Genomic DNA, 27,918 nt, shown 5'->3' with positions numbered 1-27,918 from the left:
ACGGTGTATGTATACCTCAAATACATCTTCACACTGGGATTTGCTCTCATTCTAATTAATTTATTTATGTAATCTGCTCATGCTTTGAATATCATGTATATGTGTGTGATTGTGTGTGAAGATTTCATGGTGTATGTATATCTCAAATGCATCCCCACACTTGGGTTGCTCTCATTCTAATAAATTTATTTATGTAAGTTGTCAATGCACTGTATTTGATTTTCAATATGTTGTATATTTAGTCTTAAAGAGTAATAAATACGTTACACAATAATATGACCGTTTGGATAGATTTTGTACTATTTTTGATACTGAAACGACCATTTCCGCCTTGTTAAACACTTTTCCCGAGCCTAACTAATTTTGAGGTCCGCTGCCAGTTGGCCTGCTCAGCTAGACTGAACCAAACTGATGAAGTCAACATTACTGATTTCAGCATGTGCAGAACTAGTAGCTTTATCGTCATTTATTAACATCTTAAACTCTGATTCAGATTTTTACTTGTGAAAAGGATTTGTATACCATTGTCTTAGTTTCACAACACATACTGAATTGTTCATTTCTGATAACCAATTTGATTAGGATGACCAAAATATCGCAACTGCTCACGTCCAACCGATTCTTGCTGATCAACCAACCCGATGAACTTTTATGTAATCACTTTGCTTAGATAACATTCAATTTAGCTCAACTGATGTGAAATACAACTTATCTCAAATTGAGTTTTTATTTAATAGTTTTGGCAGCTGGTTTGATGAGAAATAAAAAGAAATATCGAAAATTCGAGTGACTGAAACTGAAACTGAAATAGCTAATTTCGAGGTAACAGAAAAAAAAAACAACGACTGGATTGGATAATCAGAGTCTCATTTGCATAATCTAAATGTGTAATATTATCAAAATATTGAAGCTCGTTAAATTTTTCAGTTTGATTAAATTTGTAACTTCACACTTGAATAAATAAATAATAAAAAAAAGGATTTACGATGACTGCTTAACGAATGTATGAAAATATTTGATTCAAAAACTTTAAAATTATTGAAAAAATTTAGGATCTTTTGGGTGGGTGGAAATCGACGTGGTATTTTATTTCCCAAAATTTATTTGATTTAATTTTATCATGAAATTAATATATGTGAATAATAAAATATTAATAATAAAATAACTGAAAATATTTTTTGAAAATAAAATTATGTAGGGAAAATAAATAGAAGTCATCAAACATAAATAGTGGAGTATAAATTGTCTAGAGAGAGAGATTCGAAAGTATTGTCGGCTTCGACTCGGCAAAGACCAACGTCTCGCTCTCTATCTCTAGCTTTCCCAGTTCTCTTTTTCCTTCTATTTTTTCTGCATAAAATTGCTGCAAAGTTCGTTCATATCAGCTGAAAAGCTTCTGATTGGAGCTGATATTTTGTTTGGAGCTCTCAAGTTCTGTGAAAGGGTAGCTTGTGTTCATGGTTGGTGGATGATTGTGGATACCGCGCAATTTTTTAGGTTTACGGGCTGCGCATCTAAAGCTTGGTAGAAACCATAGCTCCAGTACTGGCACGTCATTGAGTTTTTCGTTTGCCGTTGGGTTTTATATTTGCTTAGATTGTTTTTGTCCATGTAATAGTTTCAGTCATCGATAGAGCATTCAGAGGTTTGTGTGGATTTGTCGAATATTATGTGGATGTATTTTTGGGTTGTATTTTTACTCGGGGACATGAAGGTCTGGACAGTTTGTTTATTGTATGGATCTGTGTATCATGTTTTTTTATGTGTTTGATATAAAAATCATTTGAATTGTAGGCTGTATTACTGTAATATTTGTCTTTCTTCAAGCTCGATTCATGAAATTGCGGCCGAGGTTGTGTTGTTTTTGTCTCGAATTTGTTTTTTTGATTTTGTGGCTTAATAAACTCCAATTGTCTATTGATCTCTGAACTCTCCATTCCATCCATTGTGGCAAACATAATTTTTTAATAATGGACTTACATCTTTAAATGCTGCATTCCGTCTGTGTTGACAAAATTGATATTAATTTGGAGAAAAAAAATTCCTGTAGCATTACGAACTCAATCTGCCTCGTCCTTTGTTCTTTTCACGCACACAGTTTCTGGTTGTGGAGTTTCTTCTCCTCGATATGTGATTGTTATGATTAAGTTTATTGGTTTTATGTAAAATGAGTGGTTAATTAAGTCATGAACTCAATATAGAGCAGTAGCGGAACATTCGACCTATTTAACTTGGCAATTTGGATTAAAGGTTATTCCAGAACATAGGTCATAAGGATAATACTTTTATAACAAACTCGAAGGGTTAATACCCTTTTTGTGATTTGCATGTGAGAACTTGAGGATAAAGGGAAACTTTTTACTGATTTTCAGGTAAAAAAAAGCAGAGGTTGAGCGTGATTAAGGGATTCGTCATTCTGGCATATGGGTTACTTGTAAATTTAGCTAGTATTTATTACAATTGGATGCAATGGTGGGATTTGTTCAGATCAAAGTTTGAGGTTGTTCATTGAAGCGAGTTGTACATAAATTTTCGGGCTAATCGCCAATCAAAAAAATTGTTGGAGTTCTTGAGCTGGTTTTCTCATGGCAAATCTCTCTGAATATCATTTTGCTGGGGGCCCTCCACCAGGTTTGTGTTATACCAGTTTGTGCACGTTTGGAAATGTATTATTTTTTGAGGTGCTTGGTCACTTCTTTACCTGCTGACCCTCAATGTCTCTCCATGTTTGTTATGTGTGTGTTCGGACGGCATAACTACTAGGTGTGCTGTGCAAATTTATTTGGTACATTTTTTATTATTTATTTGTGCAAATTATCGGATGAATTATGATCCTTTGAGTCGATAGATATGATGTGAATCTGATCGGCGAACCTTGGTGATTTTCAGTTCTGTCTTCCGGTCACTGTTCTAGTCTGCATTGTTTGAGCACTTAAGAATTTTTGCTTTTCCAATTGCCGATAACAATAAGTGATTGCTCTTATTCTAGATCTGTTGCTTGTCCAAAGTCATTAAAACCAAGAAGGTGTTTGCTGGGTGCCTAGGCTCAAAACTCAGTACACCTAGCCCTTATGTGTTGACACAACTCTTTTCTTCCATTAGACATGCGGCTTAACCATGATCCCCCAACTTTGGTGCCTTTTAAAGGCGCGAGACTCTTTATTAGTGTGTCTGAAGTATGGAAAATCAATTTTAAGGTCAAAAGCAAGATGATGATGATTCATTTTAGCTAGTAAAATATCAAGCATGTGTTTTATTGCCATTTCGATACTCTGTAAATTATATATTTGGTTATTTATGAAAAATGTTCTTTAGATATTTAGGATGCCTTACTGTTGTTTAATGCGTCCAATCTGTTTATTTTACTTTTTGCCTTTTCATTTGTTTTCCCTTACTTCTATTATGACCTGGTGTTCTATTACAGGAGGCCCAACTGATGCTTTATACAAAGAATTATGGCATGCCTGTGCTGGACCCCTTGTTACCCTCCCACGTAAAGGGGAACGAGTTTATTACTTTCCTCAAGGTCACATGGAACAGGTTGGACTGTTTCTGTTTATCCATTGCCAGATCTGTTCTTTAAATTGCTAGTTTAGTTTCCTGCTATAATGTAATGGTCAGGATTCCAACTGATCCATTCTTTTCTTTTACACTATTGTTTCAAGTAAGGGTCTGTATGATTTTTGTTGTCAAATTTTGTACCTTTCCAATTTTAGATGTGATCTGACTTCTCAGATCCTGTTTGATATTTCCTTTTCTCGGTTGTCAAGTTTCATAAAGAGCTGACCTTAGTTTCTGTCTTTTGCTCCTCCCTGAATTGATAGAAATTTCATTCTTAACATCTTTTGTTTATGAGTATTTTACCATGTAGACCTGGAGTTTTTGCTCAGTCATTTACTTATATCACTCTATCATCTAGCTTGAAGCATCCACACATCAGGGTTTGGACCAGCAACTTCCTATATTCAACTTACCCAGTAAAATCCTTTGCAAAGTGATGAATGTCACACTGAAGGTTAGTTCAGGAAATCTTTTGTATGAGACCGCGAGTTTTTTTCCCAAAATGGTTTCTGGTGCTAAAGATTTCAGAATGGTCTCCCGCTTTTTATTTTTGGTGTTAACTTGTTCGTCTTGAATTGTAGGCTGAACAAGAGACGGACGAGGTGTATGCACAAATAACGCTGATGCCTGAACAAGATGTAGATTCTATCTCTTACTTAATATTCTTTCGATCTTAACAGTTATTACAATTTTGAAGTTTTATGAATGGAGTTAGTGACTGCTAACACTAGTTTTAGATTCAGTTCAGTCAATTGGAGTTGGAACCAATGGTTTTTTTTTCTTTTCGACAACATAACAAATTAATATTAGTTGGTCCCTACTCACATCTGGCAAAAACAATTGTAATTTTCTGGAGTGATTTTAATTCAAGGTTCCATTTTTCTTAAGAGGCCAACAGAAACACATCAGTGTCTGTTTCACACTTTTAGTTTGGTTTTCATATGATTAAGACAAATTAAATCCTTCCAATGCTACTATTTTCTTTCAATTTAGACATGCCAGGCAGGGGTTCCTGCACAACCCAATCCTCGCACTTTAGCTTTTATTCATGATTACACGTATCTAATGCTTATTATTTTGTTCTGCGGATGGATCAGCAAAATGATAGAACATGTCCTGATCCTCCTCTGCCTGAGCCTCAACGGTGCACTTTCCATTCATTTTGCAAGACTCTCACTGCTTCTGATACCAGCACTCATGGAGGATTTTCGGTTTTGCGTAGGCATGCGGATGATTGCTTACCTCCATTGGTAATAACATGTCATTTTTAGCTTCAGTCGGCCTTTGGTACTCTGTTTTCCCTCTTGGCAAGGTTTTGAAGTTGCACTTTCTAATTATAGGATATGTCTCAGCAACCACCCTGGCAGGAGTTGGTCGCTTCTGACCTCCATGGAAATGAGTGGCATTTCCGTCACATTTTCAGAGGTTAGAAATTTACTGGTTTAAAGCTGAATGTAATTTTAGTCTCGCTAATTTGTTGCAAAAGTCACACTGTTGCACCATATTGAATCTGTGCAACAAAAGTGTTGACCAGGCGTCCAGTGCATGCTGCCCATGGAGTATTCGATGTACTCATCTATTGTTTATGCATGCTGCCCATGGAGTATTCGATGTACTCATCTATTGTTTATTTGTTGGAGAGTGAATGTTAAATGAACTACTGCAACTTATAGGCTATAGCCTGTATTAGTTCCCTTGCCATCATTCTATTACATTGTGGGGCCTTGTGATCCATGGTTATAAGAAACGCGGACAGCTCGTGTTTTATTCCCCGACAACTAGAATAAAAAATGTAGCTTATTTTGGAGCTTTAGATTAATTTTTGAAGATATGAATGCTTTTTGTGTTTTCTTTTAAAGCCACATTTATTAAGTAATGGGAACACAATATTGATCTAAAACGAGGGAACATACGAAAATTAATCTGCTAATCGAGGAAATATTGCATTGTTCGAGAGAAATAGAAGGAAAATAAAGGTCATTCCATTCCAGATGATATAGTTTCTAATTTGATATCTCTTTTGGATTGACATTTTTCTCAGGTCAACCTAGGCGCCACTTACTGACCACTGGGTGGAGTGTCTTTGTTAGTGCAAAAAAGTTGGTTGCTGGAGATGCTTTTATTTTCCTAAGGTATGATATGAAAATTACATTGATCTATCCAACAGATTTGTTTCGCTTAAATTACAATTGTTCCTTAAACTTTGCAGAGGAGAAAATGGGGAGCTTCGAGTTGGAGTCCGCAGGCTCATGAGACAGCTAAATAAGATGCCATCGTCCGTTATATCAAGTCATAGTATGCATCTGGGGGTTCTTGCTACTGCATCACATGCCATCTCCACAGGGACACTTTTTTCAGTTTTTTATAAACCAAGGTTCTTTTCCCACTCTTTTCTGGTTTGAATTTTGCATCAATCAATATCAATTAAATTTTCCCTCTATAACTATTATAATTGCATAAAATATTATGTTGTATCAACCATTCTTGTGCACTATCTAGTTCAGTGTGAAAGCATTTTGATAATTTCTGTCGAACCATTCTTTTTCTGGGCATGAATAAGTGTGTCTAGCATGCTTTACACTTACGGCTTTTAGACCTTATATGTGTGCTTCAATTCAGGAGAAGATTTTGGTTATCAATAACTAATTTTGCACATCCTTGCGAAGTTTCAAATGTGATCTGTTTTTCTTCTGTTGAGCCATTCTTTCCCAGGTCATGAATTGACTGTGTTTTTGACATATTTTACTTTCTAGTTTCTATGTAGTTCTTAGTTCTCTGGACCTTATACACACGAGCTAATGGAAGAGAAGATCTTAGTTTATTCGTAAATAACTATATTCCATCCTTGTGAACTCTCAAGTCTAATTTAGTTCTAAAATCTATGAACTGTGGTCTATTCTCCTGTTGAACCATTCTTTCCCTGGGCATGTGTTTAACATGCTTTGCACTTTTTATATATTTCAAGCCTCTTAACCTCGTCCTTGTGAGTTAGTTATGAAAAGATTTTATTTTATTCGTAACTAATGATATTGTGCTGCTTGATCATCAGTTATTATAAATTTTCTAGGAACACCCTGTTGTGGCTGTCTGGTTTGTTTATAGGATTCATGTTCCAGTGGTGGTTTGGAAGAATTAACTGTTTTGAATTTCGACCATTTGTGTCCAGAACTAGTCGATCGGAATTCATTGTAAGTTTAAACAAGTATCTTGAAGCTCGAAGTCACAAGCTGCCTGTGGGGATGAGGTTTAGGATGAAATTTGAGGGTGAAGAGGTTCCAGAAAGAAGGTAGGTACTTTTTTGCTATAAATTGTGTTTTGGTTATGGATCAGTTCTTAACTGCTCTCTTTCTTCAGAATCATTTTAGAATCACTAGAAATGCATGTTCATACAGGTTCAGTGGGACGATTGTTGGTGTTGGGGATTATCCTTCATCCAGGTGGGCTGATTCAGAATGGAGATCATTAAAGGTAAAATATATTCTTGTGGTATACCAGTTTTTGTGGGCAGATCTTTTTCACACAGGCTGTTGTCCTCCATGCGGAGAAAGCTAGCTTTTTTATATTTTATCTTTTTTGTAACAATATTTTTTGTTCTCTATACATATAAATTGATCTTACTAAAAGAAAGTTGAGAATTTGGATAATGTTAGTTACACAATGATTTATTTCATGCATCCAGGTACAGTGGGATGAATCCTCCCCAATTTTGCGTCCAGAGAGAGTTTCACCGTGGGAGATAGAGCCACTTGTTGCAGCGAATCTTCCAAACGCACAGGCTCAGCAAAGAAACAAGCGTGCCCGACCACCTGCCCTACCTTTGCCTATGCAAGGTCTTTCTTCAATTGGTATTGTTTATTTCTAAGATGTTGCAAGTAGTTCTTTTCTATTTTCCTTTTTTTTTGCCACATGTCATAAAACAATTCATTTCTGATAGGTATGTGGAAATCACCATCGGACTCCCCTTCAGCATTTACTTGCCATAATCCATTGCGTGGACCAGATCTCTATCAATCACCTAAACTTAGCTCTGTCACCAAAATCAGCACTTTAAATTACAATGGAAATTTGCTGCCCCTTTCAAGCAATTCAATATACCAATCCAATATAGAAACTGCAGCCGAGTCAATCACTCCTGCGAGTGACAGAAGACATGGTAATGGCTACAGGCTGTTTGGAATTGAATTGGTTGACCATTCAACAGTTGAAGCCAATCCATTGGCAGTCCTGACTGGAGCAGCTGTTGAGGATTTTCATGTTCCCTTGGATATTGAATCTGAACAACAATCAGAGCCATTAGATTGTAATCATTCCAATTTTCCCTCATTGATTTATGATCCCGACAAGTCATTTCTGATATCTCCCCATGAGCCTCAGAACAGGCAAATTAGAAGCTGCACCAAGGTACCTCCATTTTCAGTGCATGTTGCTTTCTTTGAATAACACTTGATTTGAAAATTGGGAATGAAACTTGACCATCTAATGTGAATATTCCCTACTATCCTGTGTATTAAAGAACTGAATGGGGATAGTTTGGACATTTAACCTTGCACATTGTCACGGCTTACTTGTTATATTACTGATCCTATTGCATCATTCTTCTGATTGACATTTTATTGTTACCACATCTAGTCAGATTTCTGTCAATCGACTAATATAGAACATACACCACTCCGTTTTGGATTTTATTTCGATTCTTGAAAACTTTGTTGTTTTTATTCTTTCCTTTTAAATGTCCATATTGTTCATATGTCGACAATAGGTAATTAATTTGCATTTATGATTCGTGTAGGTTCACATGCAAGGCATTGCAGTTGGAAGGGCCGTGGATTTGACCAGATTTGATAGCTATGAGGATCTACTTGAGAAATTTGAAGAGATGTTTGAAATCGTAGGGGAACTCACTGGTGCAGGGAAAAAATGGCAAGTGGTATATACAGATGACGAGGATGACATGATGATGGTTGGAGACGATCCATGGCAGTTGAGTAAAATTTATTCTTCCCGTCACATTTACCTGCATATTATAGATCATTATTCCTGATTGTACATTCTCCACTTTATGAATTAGCCACCCACAAACTGTGGATGTTATCGTGTCGGTGTTGTTGTTTTTGGGATAGTCTTTAATATTTAAGGATACTGGTCAGTATTCAATACATACAGCTTCACTGATATTCACAATTGCATTTCGAGCATATGTTATTCTTATACTGGGGATGGTAGGAGCATCTGAATGAATGTATTAGAAGTATGCTTCTTCACATGCTAATATCACACTTCATGTTTGCATTGCCCCAGTGAGTTTTGCATCATGGTGAAGAAAATATATATATATACAGCCGAGGAAGCCAGAAGGCTATTGCCCAAGATAAAACATCCTCTCACTGAGGTTAAATCTTCCAAGCTCCTTTCAGACGTGTCTGTCGGTGCTGAGGCACAATCATCAACCATGGGATCAGCATACTGATGAGTTCCTTGCCATCTTTAAGCTGCAAGAATGTTGAAAAATGCACTACTGAAGATGAAGTCGACAAATGACTTGCAAAGTTGTATTCCAGCTGCCGAATGAAACCATACATGATAGATTGACAATTCTCATGTGGTTGGCGATGGCAGGATATGCTAGTGAGGCAATATATTCTGTTATTATTCCTTTAATTCCTTTAGAGTGGCTTCATAATGTTAAGGGTTCTGATCTTGTATTATTATTGCGTTTGTTTTGGGGAATCTTGTGGTGCATGACTGCATGCTTTTTGGGGATCCCATGAAGGTTCATCTTTCGACAGGATTAGTTATTGACTTTCGTAACCTTTTTTGGGTTTTCGGCAATGAGATTTTTTTAATGTAAAACAACTTCTTTGTACAAAAATAAATACAGGATCAGTTGCTGTCTTTTCCATTTTTTCAGTCTTTAACCTCATGGGATTGTTGTTGTTCACAGGTTTTCTTGGAAACTCCATGGTACATTTTCTGGGCTTGTGGGAATTATCACAAGATTTTAAATTCCTTTGGTTTTCTATATCGAGTCTATGGCATTGATTATACGAATATTTGAGAGCTTGAGATTTCGTGAATAATGGTGACCAAAGCTTGCAGTTCCAAAATCTTCATGTGATACTCGATTTTTTTGTCAAAAAAGATATACTTAAAATACTTTATAAATTAAAAAATTAAAAGAATGCCTATCGTTGCTTGCTTCTTGCTCGGTGAATGCGCCTCCTTAAAGTGAGAAGATTTCTATATTCTTTGTATTTGTGTCTGAGTTTTTCCTTTCCAATTCCCATTGATTTGGATCGATCCGATTCTTAAAGTCCAGAATTTGTTATTTGGTTATCTTGACGAACATATATTAGATTGACAAAAACTGTGTGAGACGGTCTCACGGGTCGTATTTGTGAGACGGATCTCTTATTTGGATCATCCATGAAAAAGTATAACTTTTTATGCTAAGAGTATTACTTTTTATTGTGAATATGGGTAGGGTTGACCCGTCTCACGGATTATGACCCGTGAGACGGTCTCACGTGAGACTCACTCTATTAGATTTGGGCTCATTGATTTTTTAAGTTATTTAATTTAAAATAAATTAATACTTATAGAAAAAAAAAGTTTGTTTCAGCGAAGAGTATGAATGAATGCTGCTCGTATTTGTTTTTATGTGTTTCGGTATGTGCCACTATTATCAATTAGTAGGTCTCTTCACGAATCTTTATTTGTGAGATGGGTCAACTCTACTGATATTCACAATAAAAAGTAATTCTTTAGCATAAAAAGTAATACTTTTTTATGGATGACCCAAATAAGAGATCTGGTTCATAAAATACGATCCGTGAGACCGTCTCACATAAATTTTTACCATCGTTAAGACTATAATTTATATAAGATTTTTTTTTAATTTTATTAAGTGTTTAATTTAATAATAATTTATAAAAATTAGTAATTATGATATAATTTGAGAAAAATAATATTGTAAATAAGTTGTAAATAATTTTGGGGAAATATGTTGGTGTATGGGAAAAAAATGACAATATGACTCGCAAAAAATAAGAAAAATAGAAGACACGAAAGCCTCATCTATCAATGGCGGTTGCCGTGGCAGGTCCTTCTCCATTCCTAGGAGGCCACACCCGACAACACGCTGTAAGCAGCTCCGATATCTCTTTTTGAATTTTTCTTGGATTATCAATTGTTTTAGTGTTAATTTTTTTTATTTCACTCCTGAAGTTTGGAGGGATATGATTGTGTGATTATGGGTCTCAAGAATCTTGATTTTTTTCCGTGTAGAGCTGAGAATTACTTCAGGATGATTTTTTATATGCATAATTCTTCTTTTCTTGTCGTCTTGATGTGCTCTTACTGAAGGTCTGTCGAGTGGGGGAAAAGTTCGTATCTTGACTTTTTCTTCTTCTTTTTTTCTCATTTGTATTTTGATGTTGATGTTATGTAATGATTATGTTAAATTGTTGATTGGTGAGAAATATCTCTACATGTTGATGCTTAGCTCCATTTTGGTTTATGTCAGTTTATATCTTTGGAACTCGATAATTTTGAGATTGCCATCTACAAATACTCATTTTTTACAAATTGTTTTGCATTAAAAATAAAGATGATGTATGCATAAAACACTTGCACCGTTCCAATTTCGTATTTGTTTAGCATTGGGTAATGGGTTTAATAGGCGTTGCTTACTGTTTTTATTAAAATTACTTGTGTAATCTCACAATTCCGTGGAACACCTGCTTCGTTGAACTTAATGTGTTTTTCCTAAGTCCGTATTGCATTACTATGTTTGGAACTGTACCACTTAATTTTTTTAGATGTATAGAAAGAAGAGACTCTGCAATCTGTTCATTATGAGTGAGATTGTTTCCCAGCGTGGTATTTCTGCTATGTTCAAATCACATGTATTCTGCAAGTACAGGGAAAATCATCGTCTAAAAGATACATCCAGAACTCAGTTACTGGGTTTAGCATCAAAGCATTATTTTGGGGACAAAGAAAGGCTCTGGAGACAGCAAAATCAGAGATATCTCTTGGAGAGTTCAATTTGATAGAGTTGGAGTCAGAGGTGGTTACTTGTAATAATCTAATTTTTTTGGAACTTAGGACCTTGTGTTGTTAGATAATCATGGTGTTGATCTTAGTCCGCTCTACTCTGATATGCTTAAGGATCAGGTAACAAATATTGATAAAGGCAAAAAGGTAACAGTTTCGGTGGTTTCGTCTATCTCAGAGATTTCATCAGATGATTGGGATGCTTGCAGTCTTGATGCATCAGGTCCCAAGAACTTTAATCCATTTCTTAGCCATGGTTTTCTTTCAGCCCTGGAGGAGACCGGCTGTGCAGTTAAGGTTAGGAATATCAACTTGTTTGCTTTGGCTCTTGCATGGTTTTTTCTGCGTATCTACTTAGGGTAAACAATATGTACGCTTCAATCATGCTTTGTATGCTACATAAAAAGATCCTTCGAGAAGTCTTTTTCATTTAGAAGTATAGATCTTTCATTTTTGCACTTGAAGGTTCTGGTTTTAAATTTTTTTAAAAAATAAAAAGTGTAATATGTAAAATCAGAAACATTAACATGCTGCAATCTATAGATTCTGAAGCTATTAACTCGGCTTTTTGAGAGCCAGGAAAGGTATTAGTTAAAGGAACCAGATTCCAATTGTGTTGATAGCATCGGTGGCTGATGAAAGGTCACATCCGTTGATTTACTGAGTAATATCTTGAGATTTCAATATGAAAGATAACCATTAGGTTTCATCGTTATAGAATCTGCTTATTTTCTTCCGCTATCATCATTTGTGTTTGCCCTGATGATTGGCATAGCAATTGTCTCTTCGCAACTTCAGGAAACAGGATGGGTTCCCCAGCATATCATTGCCAGGGACGACAGCAATAACATTTTGGGAGTGATTCCTCTCTACCTGAAAAGGTTTTGTTTATCTCACAGACTGTTTTGCAATCAATTACCACAAAGTAGCACTTGTTTTATATGATATTTTAATGCAAAAGTTGATGCATACTCAAACACCCTTTCATTACTTGCATTTGTAATTGGATAAGACTGTCTCCGTGTTTTTACCTAGCTCTCTTTTATTTGAATTCCGCAGCCATTCTTATGGTGAATATGTGTTTGATCATTCATGGGCGGACGCCTATTACAGTTATGGGTCAAGATATTATCCAAAATTGCAATGCTGTGTGCCTTTCACTCCAGTTACCGGCCCAAGGATATTAGTCCGTAATACAATGTTCCGAGATCAAGTCTTTGATAATTTAATATCTTCATTATTGGAACTGACAGTTAAGGTAGTTACTTGCCCTAGCCATCTCTCTCCAAACGTTCTAGTTACTTGATATTAAATGTTTCAGCTTTCACTGTTTATGGATTTTTTATCCCTTTCCTCTATCACATGATATCATCATATTTTCTTGCTTTCTCTGTCTTAGGGTACGGAACACCCTTTATTCGAATTTAGCTTTGAATAGGTTTCATCTGTTTTGGAAACCAAAAATCGTACTCGTGAAAATTTTCATTGTACACGAGTGTGTTTTCTTGTGTCTACTTTAGTACTCATCATTTCGTTAGAGCTCAATGACCACTCTAATTCTGATACTGGTAAAATGTTAACTTTTGTAAATGGAATTTTGACTATTCACAGACCTAAGTGAAGGGAAAAACCATTACTCTCATATTTTCAAAGTTTTTTGTTTAACCTCGAACAGTTTTGCTGTAGATAATTAGGTGTCATATTTTTATCTGGTTTAACCTCGAACAGTTTTGCTGTAGATAATTAGGTGTCATATTTTTATCTGGTTTGTATTCTTCTCTTTCCAATTAGTGAAATCAAATCATTTCTTATTTCTCAGTGTTGAATGTAACAAGATTCATGTCCTTCCAGTTTCAAGTTTCATCGCTGCACATCACTTTTCCCTCTTCAAGTGATTGTGGGAAATTAAAAGAGAGAGGTTTTCTGCAGAGGATCGGAATGCAGTATCACTGGAAAAATCGTAATTACCGAAGGTAGGGTGCATCATGCATGTAGCTGCTTATTTGCTAATTGCAATTGCTGTGCTTATGGGAAATCAATAGAAAAAGAACATTTAAGTTTTCATTAACTTGAAAATATCTATTTGTGTTACATGGTTTCTTGTGAATAGGCAAAACTTAGAGAGAGATTAATTTGCTTGTTGTACAATTTTTCTCGAAAAAGGAAAAAATATCACTGTTAAAAGTAAAAGGTCTTCTTCATATTCCAGTCCGACCATGAGATCTTAAATTATAAATCATATGAACCACAAATATACAAGACGAAGTGACGCCAATTCACCAACTACAAACTATAGGTCCTGTTGTAGTAAATAACTCTTACAAATTAGGTTCATCGGCACCAAAGGAATTGTCATATGACCCATATGAGTGTTCGTAATTTCCTTATCGTGGTGAATGAAAAATGAACATGCATAAATTCGTTATTTTTTAGAATCCATAAATTGCATAAAAATAGGCGATTTAAAAATGTGTGTGGAACAGTGGATGAAAGATTATATGATTTTCAAATGCTACTACATCTAAAGAAAATGTTTAGAAGCTAAATCATCAATAACAACAAACATAGTACATAGAAGCTATATAATCTATTTTGATGCATCATATTATTTGTAAGAGTATATTGTTATCTGAAGTATTTTGTACTATGTTTGTTGTTATTGATGTAAGCTGATTTATGCTACTTTTGAGATGATCCCTTGTTATAGGCATTGAATCACGGGGATGTCATCCTGATCTCAGTACCACTTTCTCATAGCATAGCACTTCTACTAAATCAATAATTTATGAAACTGGATATTGTGTTATGATTTTGTGGTGTTGCTTCACAGTTTTGATGATTTCTTAATGGACATGAAGCAAAGTAAGAGGAAAAATATTCGTCAAGAACGAAAGAAGGTGTGCTTAGGCTTAATTTTGGTATCTTCCTTTAAATTTTAATCCTGTCTTGAATGCTTGACCATTACAATTCAATTTTTAGTTGTTGACTACAAAGTTACGTCTTGAAATGTAGTCAGTTGCCACATATGCATTTGTGATACTGGTATTACAATTCAATTTTTAGTTGTTGATCTACAAAGTTACGTCTTGAAATGTAGTCAGTTGCCACATATGCATTTGTGATACTGGTATATATGCCAAGGTAAAATGACGTTTAGATAGGTGTCAGACACAGTTGGGACTTGCAAACATTTATGGCAGCTGAATGATAAATTTATTGCAGGTTAGCACAATGAAAAGACTTACTGAGGGAGCGAAGAATAAAAGTATAATCTGATTTGATCCTGAACTCATTTCAAGAGCCTTGTCAACCGTCATTTTTGCTTCATAAACTCTTAATGCAGTAAAACAATCTACTCCCAAGGAATTTATTGGCATCGCTTTATTGTGATTCCCTATTATAACCTTTTCCCATTGATCTTCAGTTCTTCCATCTGATTTAAGCTACCGCAGTTTGAAGCATCAAAAAGATTTCCTGTACGTGGTGCATTTAAAGTTTCAGTAACCTATCAAGAAATCAAAAACTTGAATTGAAATATCTAAAAATATTACTAGAGGATTTGAATAATAAGGGATTACTTTTGCAGAATCTAGATCGCCATTGTGCTACACTGTTACTTTAGAAGCTAGGAACAGTTTGTATAAAAAAAATTATAAAGTAAGATGTTAAGTTTACAATAGATATATCTCAAAAAGCCTCTAACTTCTGTATATCTTACTAATTTTTTATTAGAAGTTTCAAAACCTGTGCAAACATGTTGAGAATGATGTCCATTTTAATGTTTTCAATTATGGTCAAGTCACATAATAAGGGACAAACTGTTGATATTTTCTTTTTCCTGGTAAATTAATATCAAAACTGGGGTGACATTGTGCCTAATGGTTTATTCTAGCATATTATATCAACCTAGCACCAAAAAATGTTTGGATAGCTCATGGTCCCATGAATTGCTAAGTTTCACCTGCAAAAGTTGCTAGTAATGTGCATGTTTTCCATCTTGCAGATTTGTGCCCAAAATTTGAGTATGAAACGACTACGAGGATATGAAATTAAGGTTTGAAGTTAATTGGGTCCTTTCAAATTCAGTACTAAATGACATCAGTGCAGACTTGCAGGATTCTATTTTTCATAATTTGAAATTTTGTGGATCCTGCCAGAATATGCATGTAGAAGAATTACGAATATATTCATTCAATAAACTAACAACCAGATTTTCCATGTAAATATCTTGTTTAGATTCTTACCTGTCTTTGTTGCTTGTATTTACAGGCTAAGCACTGGGATACCTTCTATAAGTTCTACAGGAATACCACAGATAATAAGTTGGGTTTTCAGCCTTTTTTGCATAAAGTATTATAGTTTCCGGTTCAAGATGTTGTTGACAGTTGATTATGCTTGGAATTTTATTTGTAATAAAAAAACCTAATATGGCTTCAGGTGGGGTAGTGCTTATTTGACCAGAGATTTCTTCCACTATATGGCTTCAAAAATGGGTGATCATGTGCTGCTTGTTACTGCAGAAGAAGGGGATGAACTTATAGCAGGAGCCCTTAATCTCATTGGAGGAGATACCTTATATGGACGCTTGTGGGGATGTCTCCCTCGTGCATACTACCCAAATTTGCATTTTGAAGCGTGTTACTATCAGGTTTTCCTTTTTCTTCTCCTTCACTCTTGTTATCATGTTACTCTGTGGGAATGTTTCACTTTTTCGATTTTTATCTTTTACTTTTTAATTAGGATAACAGAAATTTATTTATTTTTTCTAGAAATATAGTATTGTCCTTGAAAAACCATGGAACAAGCAGTATTTTGTTGAGGACTGCTGCATCTTTGAGATGACAGATGGCTTCAGATTTTATACCGAATATAAATCAGTTTTCTTTTTGGGGAGGAGGAGGGGAGGGGTTCCAAATCTAAATATGCGTTCAGAGGATGAATTATTGAAACCCATGTTTCACTCGTGTTCATTCGCGCAGGCTATAGATGCAGCTATCGAACTTAATCTTGACAAGGTAGAGGCTGGAGCACAAGGTGAGCATAAAATTCAGAGGGGTTATCTGCCAGTAAAAACCTACAGCTTGCACTATATTCTGGATGAGGACTTTAGGAAAGTCATATCCAATTTCTTGGTACGAGAGAGTGCTCAGGTAATTGCACACATTATCTAGAAAGTGAAGGAGCAATATTTGTTACTTGTTACTGGATCCTACATTGTCCTCCATATTTTTGTTTGCACCCCGCGTATAAATCTTTTGTGTAAGTAGGGCGAAAAATATTTTGTCGTATCCTTTTCTATATCTTTCGTTCTTCCTATTTCAAAGATGGAAGTTGGGCTCTATGTACACAGAGAGATCATTGATATCACTAGGTGACATGGGATCCTTTAGAAGGATGATCGATGACACATCACCTAGTGTAGTTTTAAAAATGTAAATTTCGACTTGTGAGCATCAAGTTCAAACCCGTTCTGGTTTTTATATGAATTTGTTTCTCCGGTAATAACTATTGTCGATTAATTTTTACACAGATGGAACATGTTATGAAGTTATTATGCGATTCTGGTCCATTCAAGGAGGATAATGTTTCTTGAAAAGATGGAATACCAAGTCAAAGTAATGGCGATACTTATCGTGGTATGAAACATCTTTTCCCTACCAGATTGATCAAAACGTTCAGGAATGGAATAGAAAGTTGATCAAGAAAGGTGCTTTGTGCATGTAAACGAGGAAATGGAATCCATTCAAGAATTTGTATATGTGGGAGATGTGCTATGTATCTGTATGTCGAATAAACTTATCATGAATAAGATTATTCGACACTTTTAGCTATTTGGAAAAGATGCTAAAATTATAATGAACCTTGCACAAGAAATTCCTACCTTGGCTCTGTAGATCTACTACCTGAGTATAAGACAACCATTCTAAGTGGGGTTTTTTTTAAACAACTATTACGTTTCCCCTCTCCTTTTTTCCTTTTTTTTTCCCATAAATTGGACAAGAAGTTTGTTACAACTAGATCCGTCCTATTTTCAAAATAATGCAAACATGAAAATTGTTAACCATCGTTCGAATATTCGAGTTAGACGCTGTCAACTCAGATGGCGGGTTCAATATTTTTTTTAATTATACTGAATTGTTCCGATGGACTAGATCAACATTTCTATGAAAAAATAAATAGCATCAATAATTTTGGTCCGTGGATGCCCTTGGTGTTATTTTGGATCTGCTGTAAAATGATTTCACATTAGATGAATCGATTTGATTTATATTTATAAATTAATATTTTTAATATAAAAAATCATTTATATCAGTAGGCTGAGACATTCGCTTTATTAAAAAAAGTTTATAGCAGTTTTTTTAGGGATTAAATTGATTTTTTTTAAAAAAATTCGAGAATGAAAATAAAGTGGTCCAATGATGTAAGGATAAATTTGATTTTTTTAAGAATATTTTCCACTAATGCTTTGAGATTGTCGCCTCTCACAAAGCTACTCGACTGCCGCTTCCCCCATTACTTTAACAATGTCAACAAATGCATCCAATATCTTACGACAAATTCAAAATCTCTCCGTGTGGCTATACAGCGCATACTCAATTCCGACCCATTCAAGATTATTCGCATACCCACGTTCCTTCTCCTTTCTCTTGCGCTTTCTTGCCTTCCATATTTATTTTGATCGTTTTATCCTCCGATTCTTCTGTATTCGTGTGTTTTTTGCCCAAGAATCAATTGTTCGGATTTAATATTTTCTATTCTTCTGAATTCTCTTGTGGGTATTTTTATGATCCACCTTTTCACCTAGTCGAGGTTGGTTGCTGAAGATCTGAATCGATTTTGGAGTGGTGGCACGATTAAAGATTTGATTTTTTTTGGGGGTCGGATCCTCTCTTCAGGACCCAAACCTTTGTACAATTTTGAGTCTCGATTGATCATAGTCTGGTTTCGCCTCGCCTACTTTTGAGCTGGGATTTATAACTGAAGTGGGTTTTGAATTTCGATAATTGGGTTTTGAAAATTCAATAGAAAGATTCAATCTTGGGTTGCTGGTTGGTGATAAGTTTGCATAATCAAGTGGGGCGATTAGAAATAGAAGCCAAAAGTGGAAAAGGGGGAAGAAATGGCAAAGAGCAGGGAGAAAGATGATGCGGAGAAAGGATTTAATTCATCGGTGATGACTGGGGTGGACTCATCGATCAGTTTGTTGAAGCTCATTACGACCTTGATAATTTTTGTAGTGGGAGTAGTTATAGGTCTAGTTTCTAGTTCTCACATTAATCGTTATTTAACCATCCAGGATGATCGGTTTACTATTAGCCATAGTTACATAGATTCCATGCAGTTTAGTGTTGAGACTCCTCAGATAGAGGCTCAATGCGAAAAGGAGGATTGTCTTAGCATAGAGAGTTTCATCAGACCGAGGAATTTGAACCATGGGATGACAGATGGGGAGTTGTTTTGGAGGGCATCGATGGTGCCTCAAAAGGAAGAGTTTCCTTTCAAGAAAGTACCGAGGGTGGCATTCATGTTCTTGACAAGAGGTCCGTTACCGATGCTACCGTTGTGGGAGAGGTTCTTTAAGGGCCAAGATGTGGAAAAGTATTCTATTTATTTGCACACACATCCGAGGTTTGATCTAAATGTGACCGAGGACTCTGTTTTTTACAATCGACAGATCCCTAGTCAGGTAAAGTTTCTTGAGAAATGATGTATTTTAAAGTAGATTGCTGTGGCATGAATTTATCTTGATTTGATGGCTGTGGAGAATGCTCAACTGTTTTGTTTGTTTAGCATTTGTGTTTATTCCATTTTAGCTTGTTATATTCTTTCATGTGCCAGATATCATGTTTATATAGGAGATTAGTTTGCAATTGAGAAATCACACCATATCTTGCAGAGTTTTCTTAATTTTCACGTGACATGCGAAAAATTGATGAATTTTGCAGATTAACTGAATGGATTTTTGTGCTGATATATGTTGTCATTAGCATAATTCAAAATTTAGATTCTCATTTTTCCGTTCCGCCATTTCAAGTTACTAATGTATCTATGCTGGTGAAGGGAGGACAACTCCTAAAGTTACCACTCTTCTTTTCTTCGTATTAACCTCAACATATTCCATCTATTTGCAGGGTGTTGAATGGGGATCAGTATCCCTAGTTGATGCAGAGAAACGACTTTTAGCAAATGCCCTTCTCGACTTCTCGAATGAGCGGTTCATCCTCCTATCAGAGAGTTGTATCCCGATTTACAACTTCCCAATTATCTACAGTTATCTCATCGAATCGGCTCATAGTTTTGTGGAGTCGTTCGACGACCCTTCTCGTTATGGCCGTGGCCGGTACAGCCGTAGCATGAGACCTGACATCAAGTTTGCCGACTGGAGAAAAGGATCTCAATGGTTCGAACTTCACCGTACTCTAGCAATCAAGATTATTTCCGACACCAAATATTACAGAATTTTCAAGAAGTATTGTACGCCTTCTTGCTATCCTGACGAGCATTACATTCCGACCTTTTTACACATGTTCCATGGTTCCCTTAATGCAAATCGAACCATTACCTACGTTGACTGGTCGCAAATCGCCCCACATCCTGCATCTTTCTCCGCCGTTAACATAACAGAGAGTTTCATACAATCGATTAGGAATAACGGCACATTGTGTTCATACAACTCTGAGAAGACACATATTTGTTACCTCTTTGCAAGAAAATTTGATGCCAGTGCTTTGGAACCTTTACTGAATCTAACATCAAAGGTTTTGGGATTTTAGCTATTCTTATGTTACAGGGATTAGGGTCCTATTTTCACCCTTTTCTTACAATATTTTGTAGACCTCTTGAATTGCTATATTTTTTTTAATGTAAATTCCCACAGCCGATATTTTTATACTGCTAATTGGATGGCAACAATGGCTGAAAGAAGCCTGTTTCATTAGCTATGTAAATGTCTATCATATTAACTCTGATTTCAAACAAAATTCAATCGAACCTAATGTTAGCATTCATCTTTTTCATTCATTTTTTTCTGTTTGAAAAATAAACTAATTTGGGTTTGAGTTAGTTTGAAATTTAGTACAGTATATTTAGTTCGACTTAATAAACTCTTTTGAGCAATAGTAGATTATCAGTTCGAGCAATTGTTCGTGAGCCGCTTGAGAACCTTCGAATCGAATAAAAGAATTCAATATAATCGAGTTAAATAACGTCGAGAGATGTCTTAATTTGTTCATCGGAGGGTCTGTGTTGTGATTTAAATAGGAGTTTGTCCCCTGTTTTAATGAGGGATCCACTGGTGACGTACTTACCAAAGAACGTCATGTATGTTGGATTACATTATTAACAACTGGATTATAGATATATTTAATGAATTGGACTGATTCCAAAACACAGTTTGTATATATATCACTAGGGCAAAACTTGTGTGAGACGGTCTCACGGGTCGTATTTTGTTAGACAAGTATCTTATTTGAGCCATCCATGAAAAAATATTATTTTTTATGCTAAGAGTATTACTTTTTATTGTGAATAACGTTAGAGTTGACTCATCAGTCGTCTCATAGATTATAAGTATGCAGTCTTCCCTTTTAAGAAATATGGCAAAAACATTCGTTTATTGACCTAATGCAAAAAAAAAAAAAAAAAAAAAATGGTAAGAATTATTTAAATATATTTTTATTTAAATATGAATTTATTTGTTTTTGGGTTTTAACGGTGTTTTGCATAGTACTATCCGATACCTTAAAACAATGTTAATTCAAAATATATTTGCATTTACTAATTTTTTGACCAAATCAAACCGACCCAACTGGGATTTAAGTGGTTAAATGCGAGTCTCCGGGCCGGTTACCTTCTACAAATTATGAATTCTTAATTAGCTCTAATGACTCACTGTTTTAAGTAGGATAAAAAAAGCCCAATATTTCTTTTGTTTCGGCTTTTTTTAGTGGGAACGAACCTTGAACTTGAGATCTCGTCATTCTAAAAATTTCGAAAAAATGATAACACTTGGTTATAGATAGATGAAAATTTTATTAAGGTATACTTTGGGTGTAATTTTTGTTAAATAAAAGAAGAGATTCTTTTATCCATTTATTTATACTAATGACAAAAATAAAATAAGAAAAACATTTTATAAATATAGAAAATGAGAAGTGTGCATAATCATTCTATTCATGAATGACAAAATCTTTGTGTGAGACGGTCTTACGGGTTGTATTTGTGAGACGGATCTCTTATTTGGGTTATCCATGAAATTATATTATTTTTTATGCTAAGAGTATTACTTTTTATTGTGAATATGGGTCGAGTTGACCCGTCTTACAGATTAAGATCCGTGAGACGGTCTCACATGAGACTCACTCTTCATGAATATAAGAAATAAGATGAGAATGTTCATTTCATTCTCACCTTATTCATATCTACCAAGCATGCTTAGTTCTGATAGTCGAACTAGCCTCTCATGAAATTATTAAAAAAACAATAAGCATAAATAACAACGAAAACTATTATTTAGCTTATAATTTATAATCTATCTGACATCAAAGTCGACAAAAATTCTATAAAAGTATATCAAAACTCTCCCTACTATACTCGTCTACATTGGCCACGATAGTTATATGCAAAAAGATCCACACAACTTATCTAAAATACTAATTCCTAACATATATGAATGATCGATATTTCAATTAATTTACTCGGAAGCTTTGAAAAATGTTCCACGAGATATGTTATGAAAGACTCACATTGTAAGCTCATGCTCTCTCCTTTTTCCTTGAATGATATGCATGAAGATGAAGCCGTGTTAAAAACCTAGTCGTTGATAAAATAACATTTTTTTTTCTTTACCGTAATTCGATATGTAGTGGATGGAAGTAGAGGATTAATACATTTTGGAACATGAAGTTTACATTATCGGGTGATCCATAAAACAGTCTAACACATAACGATGAGTTTGAGTTCTGATATCATGTTTAGATAAAAGATTTGACCTGACTCGACATAAAAAATTAATTCAATAGAAAATGATTGTCTAAATTTAGGCAAAAACTTGTGTGAGACGGTCTCACGGGTCATATTCGTGAGACGGATCTCTTATTTGGGTCACCCATGAAAAAGTATTACTTTTTATGCTAAGAGTATTACTTTTTATTGTGAATATGGGTAGGGTTGACCCGTCTCACGGATTATGATCCGTGAGACGGTCTCACATGAGACTCACTCCTAAATTTATGTATACAACTCCAAAGAGCCTATTTAAGCCGTCTAACATAATTATATTATATTATACTACAACATGACAAATATATGCTGAAAAGATATATAAGCAGATAAAATATTCAATTCACCAGCTAACAAAAACTCCAGCTGCCATGGCATGGCATGAGTGGCATGCTTTCTTTAATTCAATAAATCAAAGTTATATATATATTGCTAGTTTTTGTATTTATCTCCCTTTACGCAAGGCAAAAAGTACTCCGACTTTCAGCGCTAATGATGTAAAATACTACTTCACATCTGCCATTTTTGGTTAACTATTTTCACATTACCACAATTTTTCAGAGAAATATGTAATATGATCCAGCTTTTTCATGGCAAATGCAGCTACCAAATCTCACTGCCCTTTAGTTTCTTTGACAGAGTTGATAATGGTAAGAAATGAAACTGTTAACATTTAACTTCGAGTACCAAGTCATACTTACGTTTCTAATAAAAAAAAAACAGTAATTTTCGGCAGGTTATTTTATAATATATATTATAATGATAATAAATAAAAAAGTGGAAGGATGATGCTTTGTCTTCCGTTCTACTGCCGTTTGAGTAATTGTTATCAGCCATTTTCCAATGGCCTACCACTGACAACTCCACTCTTTATCTTCCATATAATATACATGTATACACACATATACGTATATATATACATTCATTCCTCACCACTAACAAAAATTATCAAATCATTAATGGCACATTTAATTTATAAGTGACATCTAGCATTCTATGCACCAGTACATTCTTTGCAAACGCAGGCAGTTTTTGTCAACTGGGTCAGGGAGTGGTGTGATGTTTTAAAGCTATAATATTTGGTGATTCTTTGTAATATACGAACAGAATGTACATAGATTTGCCATCTGAGACGGTCTTGAGAAAAGATTTGATTTTTGGGGAATTCTTGAATGTGGGCTTTATCAGAGTGGATTTTTTTAGCTTTCTTGGATATAGATCTGTTTCTGAAGTCAGTTTTTTTTCTTATACGTGTTGGTGATATAACGATGGGTATTTCAAGATCTGGGATTTCAAGGTTTCTCTTGTGTATCCTGTTCTAAGGTAGGTAACATCATGAAAAGATTTTCAAGATGTGATATTTTCTCCAAGTTTAAGTTTTTTTTTTGTTGTAAGTTTTAGTTTGGTAAATTCAATTAAGGGAACAATTTTGACATCTTAATTTTGTGTTGGTAAGATGTTGCAAACAGTTATATAGGACACGATATATAATCTTGGATCTTGTTTACATCGCGCTGGTAGTGTACTTATTTGTGTTTTGACTGTTTCTGCATAGTTATTTTTACCTTTTCTCCCCATCACCACTGTTTAATTCTTTATTTGTTTGTATGTGATGGATTTAGCTGATTAATAACTACCTTTGGTATAATATTTCTTTAAAGAAGTCAGGGATAGTAAAATTTTTCAAGACGGGATTAAGAATTATTACAATCTCATGTTATGGTCTCAATTTAATGCCCGTTTATGCTTACCAAACTTGAACTCAATTTTGGTGTCTTTTGTGCCGATTCTGCAGGTGGTTCGAGCATCCTAAAGAATGTCTTCTAATCTTGATACACAACTCTCGAAGAGTTCCGGCATCTTCGGTCTCAAAGTCTGGGAAGTTATAGGAATTATTGTTGGGTTCTTGATTGTGGTAATCCTGTTTGCATTAACATTTTATCTTACCTCACGTAAGAAATCAAGAAAAGCTCAAGAAAAACTTCCTCTTAGCCAAATACCTACTGTTTCAAAGGAAATTAAAGAAGTAAGAGTAGAGCAAATATCAACCGATGGATTTGTTCCACATGATGGAATTCTTCTTACGATTCATGACAATTCAAGCGACAAAGAATCAGACAAGGTTTTGGTACATTTAGGAATTCCTCAAGTAAAGAACTCAGATAACAGTAGTCAGACGGGTTCTTTCCATAATGTTGATAAAGATTATTGTGGATCACAATCTGGAGATGAAGGGAGTTCCAGGACTTTGACCGTGTATAAGCCTTCTTCATCACATCCAATAACTGTGCCATCTCCTCTAAGCGGCCTGCCTGAATTTTCTCATCTGGGTTGGGGTCATTGGTTTACTTTACGAGCTCTTGAGCTTGCAACAAATAGATTTTCGAAGGAAAATGTTATAGGAGAGGGTGGATATGGAATTGTTTACCGAGGACAGCTCGCTAATGGTGCTCCTGTGGCCATTAAAAAGCTCCTCAACAACCTGTAAGTTTAGAATTTTTTGGGATATTTTTATCTTCTTCATATTATAGTCATTGATTACTTTTCTACGAAGATAACTTTTTAATCTCTCTGTATATGTGTGTGTGTTTTTATATCTATCTAATCCAGAGGTCAAGCAGAAAAAGAATTTGGGGTGGAAGTTGAAGCTATTGGTCACGTGCGTCACAAAAACTTGGTTCGGCTTTTGGGATATTGTATTGAAGGAACTCATAGGTATACATCATGCCTAGTTTTTGTAGTTGTACCTTTGCTTGGTAATCCACAATAGAGTTCCATTCTTTGCTATTTCGCTTTACTCCTTTGAATTTGTCCATTGTCATTCAATGGGCGCATATACATTATATAATGTTTTTCCTTTTGCAGGGTACATTTTGATTCCTTTTAGAAGATTGTTTGAATAAAAAATCATAGTAGTCTAATGAACTTATGGTGTAGAGCCTGAGCAGACATCAGAACAAAATATCAGTTTCGACATTTGTTGCATGTGATGATCACTCTTTCTTAACATCTTAAATTGCTCTTGCTGAACTTAATTTTATCGTTTTAGGATACTAGTTTACGAGTACGTAAACAACGGCAATTTAGAACAGTGGCTCCATGGAGCTATGCGGCACCATGGATTTCTTACTTGGGAGGCTAGGATAAAAGTTCTCCTTGGCACAGCTAAAGCGTAAGTTGGTTGAGCCGTAATATTACTTTTTTTGGTTTAATTTTTTATTCGCTCATAACATGTGTTATACATCTTGCAGTCTTGCCTACTTGCATGAGGCAATTGAACCCAAAGTGGTTCACCGAGATATAAAGTCGAGCAACATTCTGATAGATGAAGAATTCAATGCCAAGGTCTCTGATTTTGGTCTGGCTAAGCTGCTTGGTGCAGGGAAAAGTTACATCGCGACCCGAGTCATGGGTACCTTTGGGTTAGTTCTTTTATAACTTTAATGTTTTTCTCAGTGACTGTTAAGCTATTGATCTGTTACAATTTGTGCTCAGCATCCAAAGATTGTATCAAAACTGTTGAATAGCAACGTCGACCTTGTTGTACTAGTCACTGTTTGCATGGCATAGTAATCAAAGATAGCGCTTGGATTGCTATACCATATAGAAGATTTGAGCTGTATTATTACTACTATTGGCTACAACGTTAGTACAATAGCATGCCCTAGGTCCTATAGATTGTTTGGATGAATCAAGAAACTAGATAATGCGAGTAGCTAGACCTGCAAATAGAAAAAAACCAATGGAAATTAATCTCTTGAAATACATTAATTTGTGTTCCACGCTAAATTCTCTATTCAACCATCAAGCATTCTTCATGCCTAAGTTTATATTCAAATATTTCTCAGGTATGTGGCTCCGGAATATGTAAATACAGGACTTCTAAATGAAAAGAGTGATGTGTATAGTTTTGGGGTTGTACTGTTGGAAGCAATTACTGGAAGGGATCCGGTAGACTATGGACGCCCTTCGTCAGAGGTATTAATCAGCTGTTAGCTCTTGTGTTATTATTGCTATGCAGTCTAGTTGCATTTTATGAAAAACTTTCAATTGCAGGTTAATCTAGTTGACTGGTTGAAAATGATGGTAGGAAGTAGGCGTTCAGAGGAAGTGGTAGATCCAAACATTGAGACAAGGCCATCGACTCGTGCCCTTAAAAAGGCCCTTTTGACTGCTTTGAGATGCGTTGACCCGGATTCCGACAAGAGACCCAGGATGAGCCAGGTTGTCCGAATGCTTGAATCTGAAGAATATCCAATACCAAGAGAGGTCAGTTCTCCGATTCTTGAAGCCATCTATGCTCATAAAGTTTAAACTTTTGTGTCAGCTATTTGGACAAAAGCTTATATTCCTACAAAGATGCCTCTTTCATGTTTTTCTTAATCCACAAAAATTGTATTTAAGATTCTGCCTCAACTTCTTGTTAAAAGATAAAAAAATAACTACTTAATTAATGCATCGTGTTTATGTATTTTGTTATTCCTCTGTTCGTTGTGTTCATGTCACTCTAAATAAACTCGAGCTGGTGGGCTCCAAATGATGTCTACTTTCTTTCCTTGAAATGTCAATACCCAAACTCCATTTGCTTGTAAAGTTCATTGATCTTATACATGTAATAAGCTCATACTAGGATGTTTTATCCCTTGCCCTATATCATTCTTAAATTATCATTGTTCTTGGATTCTCTAGGATCGAAGGCACAGAAGAACTCGAGCATCAAGTAGCCAAGAGAATGATCATCAGCAAGATAATTATGACACAGATAAAAGTGACAACCAAGACCTGAGGACAGAAAGCACAAGGATTTCTTGAACATAACCAAAGATTCACTTGCATTCAACTACATCAATCTTTCGAAGTGAAGCAGATTTGTTCTGACAAAAAATTTCGATCTGGAACGCATTATTTGCTCAAGAAGATGATGTCTAAAAGGCACTGATCGGTGAAATTAGTGAACTATATTTATATATATGTATAGGTGAGAAGAGGATTTCGTATCCAGTTCTTTCTTCGTTTTTATTTTTGATTTTTAGATATGTGTTTCCTCTTCTGCCAGCATTCATGTTCTTGTATTTAAATAAATAGTTAGTGATGAGATTGAGTTGTCATGGTTCTGAGAAAAACAGGGGTTTTTTGGGGGCGAGATCCTCTGCTGTGTGTGGTACCACATCACCCCGTACTGTGCAATCAAAACGACGTAGCAGAGGTTTTTTTCACTTTTCAATTGGGCTTGGAAAAAATGAGCCCAAATTTCCATCTTTTTGTTTTCTATTTCACTTCGTTTCCCATGAACCCAAATTT

General features: G+C 35.2%; 4 protein-coding genes across 10 annotated transcripts; all 4 read left to right on the top strand.

The window, feature by feature from the left end:
- The first annotated feature begins 1,246 nt into the window (after positions 1-1,246).
- Positions 1,247-9,453, top strand: LOC140821824 (auxin response factor 1-like). 5 transcript variants are annotated; one of them, XM_073182452.1, is made up of 15 exons: positions 1,247-1,524; positions 2,373-2,631; positions 3,425-3,540; positions 3,920-4,015; positions 4,143-4,199; positions 4,659-4,811; positions 4,902-4,986; positions 5,603-5,693; positions 5,771-5,935; positions 6,728-6,847; positions 6,954-7,029; positions 7,241-7,406; positions 7,496-7,962; positions 8,351-8,541; positions 8,860-9,453. In XM_073182452.1, the coding sequence occupies exons 2-15, from the start codon at positions 2,586-2,588 to the stop codon at positions 9,026-9,028; spliced, it is 1,998 nt and encodes a 665-aa protein (XP_073038553.1). In that variant the 5' UTR covers positions 1,247-1,524; positions 2,373-2,585; the 3' UTR covers positions 9,029-9,453. The 5 variants fall into 5 exon arrangements, with proteins under 5 accessions (XP_073038553.1, XP_073038552.1, XP_073038554.1 ...); XM_073182451.1 differs by having other exon boundaries at positions 1,247-1,548; XM_073182453.1 differs by having other exon boundaries at positions 1,247-1,574; positions 7,241-7,391.
- Positions 9,454-10,562: 1,109 nt separating this feature from the next.
- On the top strand, positions 10,563-17,476 carry LOC140821827 (uncharacterized). 2 transcript variants are annotated; one of them, XM_073182462.1, is made up of 12 exons: positions 10,563-10,701; positions 11,483-11,629; positions 11,737-11,913; positions 12,415-12,497; positions 12,676-12,874; positions 13,468-13,589; positions 14,447-14,513; positions 15,620-15,670; positions 15,886-15,938; positions 16,054-16,264; positions 16,596-16,766; positions 17,147-17,476. In XM_073182462.1, exons 1-12 carry the CDS (start codon positions 10,642-10,644, stop codon positions 17,207-17,209), a joined length of 1,404 nt encoding a protein of 467 aa, XP_073038563.1. In that variant the 5' UTR covers positions 10,563-10,641; the 3' UTR covers positions 17,210-17,476. The 2 variants fall into 2 exon arrangements, with proteins under 2 accessions (XP_073038563.1, XP_073038562.1); XM_073182461.1 differs by having other exon boundaries at positions 11,731-11,913.
- Positions 17,477-18,089: 613 nt separating this feature from the next.
- On the top strand, positions 18,090-20,452 carry LOC140821830 (glycosyltransferase BC10-like). Its single transcript, XM_073182466.1, has 2 exons — positions 18,090-19,303; positions 19,749-20,452. The coding sequence occupies exons 1-2, from the start codon at positions 18,737-18,739 to the stop codon at positions 20,388-20,390; spliced, it is 1,209 nt and encodes a 402-aa protein (XP_073038567.1). The 5' UTR covers positions 18,090-18,736; the 3' UTR covers positions 20,391-20,452.
- A 3,048-nt stretch (positions 20,453-23,500) lies between these two features.
- LOC140821826 (probable receptor-like protein kinase At5g18500) lies at positions 23,501-27,747 on the top strand. 2 transcript variants are annotated; one of them, XM_073182460.1, is made up of 8 exons: positions 23,501-23,699; positions 24,413-25,101; positions 25,228-25,332; positions 25,667-25,789; positions 25,869-26,039; positions 26,466-26,595; positions 26,674-26,886; positions 27,307-27,747. In XM_073182460.1, exons 2-8 carry the CDS (start codon positions 24,434-24,436, stop codon positions 27,427-27,429), a joined length of 1,533 nt encoding a protein of 510 aa, XP_073038561.1. In that variant the 5' UTR covers positions 23,501-23,699; positions 24,413-24,433; the 3' UTR covers positions 27,430-27,747. The 2 variants fall into 2 exon arrangements, with proteins under 2 accessions (XP_073038561.1, XP_073038560.1); XM_073182459.1 differs by having other exon boundaries at positions 23,504-23,940.
- The last annotated feature ends 171 nt before the right edge of the window (positions 27,748-27,918 follow it).

Source organism: Primulina eburnea, unplaced genomic scaffold, assembly GCF_022965805.1.
Source record: "Primulina eburnea isolate SZY01 unplaced genomic scaffold, ASM2296580v1 ctg739_ERROPOS11973397, whole genome shotgun sequence".
NCBI lineage: Eukaryota > Viridiplantae > Streptophyta > Magnoliopsida > Lamiales > Gesneriaceae > Primulina > Primulina eburnea.
The sequence above is the reverse complement of the archived record's forward strand: the minus strand, read 5'-3'. Positions and strand labels throughout refer to the sequence as shown.

What these genes read in the sequence shown, in the direction of transcription:
- LOC140821824 (XM_073182452.1), top strand. Translation starts at nt 2,586, where the DNA reads ATGGCAAATCTCTCTGAATATCATTTTGCTGGGGGCCCTCCACCAG. An exon ending in TGCTGGGGGCCCTCCACCAG is followed by an intron (nt 2,632 to 3,424) that starts GTTTGTGTTATA and finishes GTTCTATTACAG; the next exon opens with GAGGCCCAACTGATGCTTTA. An exon ending in TGATGAATGTCACACTGAAG is followed by an intron (nt 4,016 to 4,142) that starts GTTAGTTCAGGA and finishes CTTGAATTGTAG; the next exon opens with GCTGAACAAGAGACGGACGA.
- LOC140821827 (XM_073182461.1), top strand. Translation starts at nt 10,642, where the DNA reads ATGGCGGTTGCCGTGGCAGGTCCTTCTCCATTCCTAGGAGGCCACACC. An exon ending in AAAAATCGTAATTACCGAAG is followed by an intron (nt 13,590 to 14,446) that starts GTAGGGTGCATC and finishes GTTGCTTCACAG; the next exon opens with TTTTGATGATTTCTTAATGG. An exon ending in AGGAATACCACAGATAATAA is followed by an intron (nt 15,939 to 16,053) that starts GTTGGGTTTTCA and finishes ATATGGCTTCAG; the next exon opens with GTGGGGTAGTGCTTATTTGA.
- LOC140821830 (XM_073182466.1), top strand. Translation starts at nt 18,737, where the DNA reads ATGGCAAAGAGCAGGGAGAAAGATGATGCGGAGAAAGGATTTAATTCA. An exon ending in ATCGACAGATCCCTAGTCAG is followed by an intron (nt 19,304 to 19,748) that starts GTAAAGTTTCTT and finishes ATCTATTTGCAG; the next exon opens with GGTGTTGAATGGGGATCAGT.
- LOC140821826 (XM_073182460.1), top strand. Translation starts at nt 24,434, where the DNA reads ATGTCTTCTAATCTTGATACACAACTCTCGAAGAGTTCCGGCATCTTC. An exon ending in TGTATTGAAGGAACTCATAG is followed by an intron (nt 25,333 to 25,666) that starts GTATACATCATG and finishes TTATCGTTTTAG; the next exon opens with GATACTAGTTTACGAGTACG. An exon ending in AATATCCAATACCAAGAGAG is followed by an intron (nt 26,887 to 27,306) that starts GTCAGTTCTCCG and finishes TGGATTCTCTAG; the next exon opens with GATCGAAGGCACAGAAGAAC.